The sequence below is a fragment of the Carya illinoinensis genome, chromosome 5 (genome assembly GCF_018687715.1).
Source record: "Carya illinoinensis cultivar Pawnee chromosome 5, C.illinoinensisPawnee_v1, whole genome shotgun sequence".
Lineage (NCBI taxonomy): Eukaryota > Viridiplantae > Streptophyta > Magnoliopsida > Fagales > Juglandaceae > Carya > Carya illinoinensis.
In genome coordinates, this window is record NC_056756.1 from 43,472,967 (window position 1) to 43,479,486 (window position 6,520).

The following is a 6,520-nucleotide window of genomic DNA, read 5'->3' on the forward strand; positions in this document are numbered from 1 at the left end:
ATCTTGAATTATATGACCACATTTATCTAGTCGTCAAGTGCATAGTACTAACATAATGCCAACATAGTGCCAGCATAGTACTACATAGTAACTGGCATAGTAAATGGCCGACATAGCACAGTGCATAGTACCAGTATAGTACTGCATAGTAACTGACATAGTGAATGGCCGATATAGTACAGTGCATAGTACCAGCATAGTACTGCATAGTAACTAGCATAGTGAATGGCCGACATATACACAGTGCCATCATAGTACTGCATAGTAAGTTAACATAGTTTCCTTTGTACGCTTATATATATCGTTGAATTTTTTAAGAAATTCATAAGTTTCATAACTTCTCTGAGCTCTATCTCTCTCCTTTTAAAAAGTTTTATAATAAATTTATCTCTCTCTTTCTTTTTTGATAGTTTTATAACAGCCCAATCATTTTTCTTTCCTAATTATAAGGAGGAGAAATGGCAATCGCACGTCAATTCAAAATTGTGTCACAGACCTCAACTGTCAGCCTCGGGCAGCTGCCACGCAATCGTTCTCCACGTCAGCAGACTCAGTACCGACCCAGCTAGCCGTTTGACTCCTCCATTTTCCAGGAAACGGAAAAAAATCCTTCTTTATCTTCAATATCATCCTGATTCTGGGAGATATAGGGAGAAAGATACCCATTTGAGAGCGATAAAGAGAACTTTCTCACTTTCACTATGGCTTGGTTCAGAAGCCTAATCCGAGTTTCGGCCGTCCAACCCAGAAACGCAGTCTCCAGCCCATTTTCCGTGACCTCCACACTGCTTTCTCTCAGATCTTTGAGCGGTGAAGCGAGCAATCAACCTCAAGACCCACAGCCGGTGCCGATCCAGTACTCCGGCCTTGCACCCACGAGGCCGGGCGAGAAGCCGAGGGTTGTGATTCTGGGTTCCGGGTGGGCCGGCTGCCGGCTCATGAAGGGTCTCGATACGGAGCTCTACGACGTCGTGTGCGTCTCGCCGCGGAACCACATGGTATTCACTCCTCTCTTGGCCTCCACCTGCGTCGGGACCCTCGAGTTCAGGTCCGTCGCCGAGCCCATCGCCAGGATCCAACCCGCCATCTCCCGCGAGCCCGGCTCGTACTTCTTCTTGGCCAATTGTACAGGCATCGAAGCCGATAAGCATTTGGTATGTGAACTTTTGGATTTGTTGCTTTGTTTGGAAAAAAGTGCATCACTAAAATTCGAGGGACTTTTAACTTCGATTACTTTTCGGGAAAGACTTGTGGAAAAGCACTTATAAAGTTTGATTTGACATCAATCCAATGAACGAACGGATTGAATTGTGATTGAACAGTAGTATAGTTATCGACAGATCAGAAGTTTACTAGTAAGTTCTTATTTTTTCGTTCAAACATTATCATCTTTTCGGGCAATGACTTCTTGGACTACATTTTATGGACGGCTTTACTTTCAAAATTTCTAATCTCATCTTGACTGGTCTTATTATTATCATGTTTTTAAATTTTTATTTAAAATATAATAAATAATTTAATTTTTTTAAATTTTAAAATAATAATAATATTAAAAAATAATATTTTATTTTACTTTTATCTATAATCACTTCATCTCGTCTCATTCAAACCAGGCCTAGAGCTAAACTTTACAGTGACGATTTGTTTTTGGAGGAAAAATGTTTCAAAAATTTATTTCTAGGTTCTCGAATTCAAGGCTTCCTTTGTTATAAAGGTTTTTCTTTTTGCCCGGTTGGATTATTACATTGGATGGCTCTAAGCTATAATGGTTACATAATTTCATTTCATTGCATTCCGGACCGAATCAAAACCTCTTCAGACAGCTCCCCTTGTGGGGAATGGGTGGGGCCAAGTCATCGGTTCCATATTTTTTCTTTTTCTTGTGTTGGATTAGCTTGTGTTGTATTAGCTGAATTGAGATGGTTTTTGTGCCTCTCACCCTTTTCACTTTGTATCTTATATATAGAAAAGAAAGTTATATAATTCCATCTTATTCAGTAACTAACTTTGTTGGGTACAGTCTGCAAAAAGATCCAATAAAGGAAAAAAGTCTAATTTCATGAAACCGTGATCATAGTTGAAAGGAAAAGCAATTGTCTTTTGCTTATTATATTCGGATTATATGATAGGCCCACTGAATAATCTAGTTAAAAACGTGTGGGTCCAAAAGATCTTGAAGGTTTGAATTGCAGAATGGCTCAGCTCTAAGAAGTTGCGTTTTGGATATTGAAGGTGCACTGTGAGACTGTTACTGATGGACCAGACACCTTGGATCCTTGGAAGTTTAAGATCGCTTATGACAAGTTGGTAATTGCTTTGGGGGCACAGCCCTTAACTTTTGGAATCCATGGGGTTAATGAACATGCAATTTTTCTCCGGGAAGTTCACCATGCCCAGGAAATTCGTCGGAAGCTACTCCTAAACTTGATGCTGTCCGAAGTGCCCGGTATGCTAATGCACTATTTTTTCCCTCTCTTAAATTCAAAATGATGTAAGCTTTAATTGAAAATGCTACTGCTCCGGTTGGATTGGAGGCAGGTATTTCAGAAGAAGAGAAAAGCAGGCTTCTACACTGTGTGGTTGTTGGAGGTGGACCCACAGGAGTTGAATTCAGTGGTGAACTTAGTGATTTCATAAAGAATGATGTTCACCAAAGATATGCGCATGTGAAAGATCATATCCACGTTACGTTGATTGAGGTTTGTTCTAAAACCAGTTTAAGCTGTGAAATATTCTTGCACAAATGTTTCCTTCAATTCATGCACCATTGCCAAAAAGGGAAGTTTTGAGTAAATTGTTGTTATCTTCTCAGGCAAACGAGATATTATCTTCCTTTGATGATCGCCTTCGACAGTATGCTACTAAGCAGTTAACAAAGGTAAGAGTTTATAGATTAATAATGATCATTTGTTTGCCTGTTTCCAAACATATTTTTATGGAGTATGCATTGAATATTCTCAAATTAAAAATTCCTTTTTCTAAAAAAAGGCTCAAATTGAGAGTTTTAATCTGATATTTTTGTGGAAAAAAGCTCATTATGTTTCTAAGTGTGAAAGATAAAATCCAAGCGAAGGAACCCTTTTTCTCTGTGAGGAACTTGAGATTTCTCTAGGATATTTAGGACACCTCACTCTAGCAACAAAATGGGGATATTTGACAACTATGGGCATGGCAATCGTAAATTCCACCCCCCCCCCCCCCCCCCCCCCCCCAAAAAAAAAAAAAAAACCACAAAAATCAACTCACAAGCACCCACACAACATCAGTTCTGGATCTGTTCATTTTTCACCTAGTAGTTTCCCTCAGTCAGGGGTTCGTCTTGTCCGTGGGATTGTCAAGGATGTTAAAGCTCAGAAGTTAATTCTTAATGATGGAACAGAGGTTCCGTACGGACTGTTAGTATGGTCTACAGGTGTTGGTCCCTCTTCTCTTGTCAACTCTTTGGAATTTCCAAAATCTCCAGGTGGACGGTTAGTTGCTAATTCCTTTTGGCTAATGAAAATGCATTTCTTGCACATCACGTAGGTTTATTGACTAATTTCAATAAATGTGACTTTTAGTATTGATAATGCTTATTAATTATTATTTATTACCTCCCATATGTCATATTTTTATTTTTGTTTTATTTTTTTGTTAGGTTTCCATTTATGCTTTGTTGTATCACAACTTTCATGTTTATTTGGCTTGTTTCCCTGTTTTGCTCCCCTCCCTTTCAGATTCATTTTCATTGATATAGATGCTTTGAAAACTGCGTCTGTATTAGGACTAATTAATGGATCCTATTGTGTTTACAGGATTGGTATTGATGAGTGGCTCCGCGTTCCTTCCATGGAGGATGTGTTTGCAATTGGGGATTGCAGTGGGTTTGTTGAAAGTACTGGAAAACCAGCCCTTCCAGCTTTGGCCCAGGTAAGGTTTGAATTAAACCCTTTTTTGGATGCAAGACTGTTTCTAAAGTCAGCGACATTGTTTCCATTCAAAGACGGTTTCACTCCCAAACATATAATATCTACAGTCTAAGTTTTTTAACACCCCCAAAACTCAAAAACCATATTCAAAATAAATTATAAAACTTTTTTTTCTTTTTTTGAAAAAAATTACACGCTGCAACCACCTCGTGGTAGCTGCCACCATGAGGTGGCCAGAATACTCCGGGTACCATTGCTGCCTGATCTGGCAGGCTGGCCACCCCACGGTGCAGCCACCATGGGGATGACTGGGTGAGTTTGAGAAGCATTTTTTTTTTAATTTAAAAAATAATAATAATTTTACTTATTATATCATCTCTCAAAACTTCTCTTAAAAATTTTCACATCTGAACATACTTTTATAATAGGTCCCACCACTTTTTAATAACTTTATCAAACAATTATGTTAGAAAAATTTACAAGTTTTTACACCATTCACAAGCACTCTTGCACTATACATGAAACTATCTTACATCCAAACAAGCCCCAGTCTTTTTATAATTCAAACGTTAAGGGGCTGCCTCCAGTTAAAAATGAGGTGGATAACCCCTAGGAGTTGGCTCAAGTGGTAAAGGCCTTGGTTTTGGCGGTAAGCTCCCACCAGGTATAAGATTTGAATTCTCTTGGGTGCAAACAATTCCAATGAGCCATCAAACTGGGGGATTTTCCCTCGAATTTCTGGAGGCTTACTTGCGGAAAACTCCTTCCGAGGGCCTGTGACCCCTGGGATTAGTTGGAATACTGTTCTTGGATACCCGGTGCCAATAAAATATAAAATATAAAATAAAAAATGAGGTGGATGATATGAGATTATGCTTGACATCTATTGACTACATTACTGTCTTTCCCAAATACCTTGTTCAGCCAGATGCACAACTCTGGTGTGAAATTTCCTAGTCATACTTGAGATAGTGATTTTAAGTGTCTAGTAGTCATTGTTTTGTACGACTAAAGATGCTGTATGTTTCTGTTTTTGTACCTCCTTGTGAGTTTTGAAGGTTGCAGAGCGGCAAGGGAAATATCTGGCGCATCTACTAAATAAAATTGGTAAAGCTAATGGTGGGCATGCAAGCACTTGGAATGCCGCGGAACTTGGGGAACCTTTTGTTTACAGGCATCTGGGAAGCATGGCAACGATTGGCAGATACAAGGCTCTTGTTGATCTCAGGCAGAGCAAGGTGAGTTGTTAGTCATTCACGAACCTTCTCTCTTGAGCTGTCGAGTTAAATTGGATCAGACTGATGGAGCAGTGTTACAGGAAGCAAAAGGATTATCCATGGCAGGATTTGTGAGTTGGTTCATTTGGCGCTCAGCATATCTGACACGGGTTATAAGCTGGAGGAACAGATTTTATGTGGCAATCAACTGGCTCACAACCCTTGTGTTTGGTCGTGATATTAGCAGAATCTAGATTAACAAAATACAGGTGCCTACTTTTGTCTCTCTGTGTTCCTGCAGGCTGGATGATCGGTTTGCTTAGTTTTGCGACTCAAAATGATATTTTTGTTACCACTTGCAGGTCACCAGCTATGGTTTTCTGTGGTGATTTGATGAGCATACTGCAATTAATTAAATAACCGGATCTCCTCTCCATATATAAATTCATGGTGCAAGTCCCTTCGAATAAAATAACTTGCATCTAATTCTGGTTATTCTGGCACAGGCGAAAAGTGAAGCAAACAATAAACATATTTACACCAAAAAAACCATACAATGGTTTCTGTTTTTCTACCGTATGATACCCTCATTCCACTTAAGTTGGGCTGCTGTTAGTAGAATACATACCACTGTGAGATTGACTCTTGCATATAAGCCTGCTTACAACTTTGAAGACCTGATCGTGTTATAATGCTCTCAGATTAATCCAGATGATTTGATTTGTTTCATAAAGTATTGTGTTCTCCCTGGCTTTTTTCATGTTGGTACTTGTTACAAGTCTGACACCTTTTATATAAATGGCGTCTACAACACGGCTACTCCCCAGATAGAATTAGGGGTAGGTTTAAATAATGAGATAAGAATTTTTAATTTTAAATAGAAGTTTAAAATATTATATTTTAATATTATTATTATTTTGGTATTTTAAAAAATTGAATTGAAATTTAAAAAAATTGAATTGTTTATTATATTTTATTTAGAAATTTAAAAAAATTGTAATGATAATATGAAATGAGAATTTTGTGTCATCTAATATCCTTAAGGTTCGGTTTGGTAATAAAAAATTTTCATCTCAAATTTAAAATTTTTATCTCATTATTATAACTTTTTCAAATTTTTATACAAAATATAATAAATAATTTCTTTTTCTTAACTTTTTCAAATTTCAAAACAATAATAATATTTTAATATTTTATATTAAATTTAAAATTTTCATCTTACTTATCAAGCAAAACCTTACTCTTCCAGATATGACTCATGCCACCCCTATCTTATTAAAGACCTCAATCTATAAACATCGGGCCACTTCACAATATAGTAAGAAATGATCAATTGATTCCACATCACTCTTACATATAAGGATATAAAAATAAATCAAAAAATAGGAAAATCTG

General features: G+C 37.5%; 1 protein-coding gene across 1 annotated transcript; it reads left to right on the forward strand.

The window, feature by feature from the left end:
* The first annotated feature begins 500 nt into the window (after positions 1-500).
* LOC122311050 (internal alternative NAD(P)H-ubiquinone oxidoreductase A2, mitochondrial-like) lies at positions 501-5,858 on the forward strand. Its single transcript, XM_043125401.1, has 9 exons — positions 501-1,154; positions 2,233-2,446; positions 2,539-2,699; positions 2,813-2,878; positions 3,307-3,470; positions 3,795-3,909; positions 4,967-5,146; positions 5,227-5,394; positions 5,488-5,858. Exons 1-8 carry the CDS (start codon positions 702-704, stop codon positions 5,377-5,379), a joined length of 1,506 nt encoding a protein of 501 aa, XP_042981335.1. The 5' UTR covers positions 501-701; the 3' UTR covers positions 5,380-5,394; positions 5,488-5,858.
* The last annotated feature ends 662 nt before the right edge of the window (positions 5,859-6,520 follow it).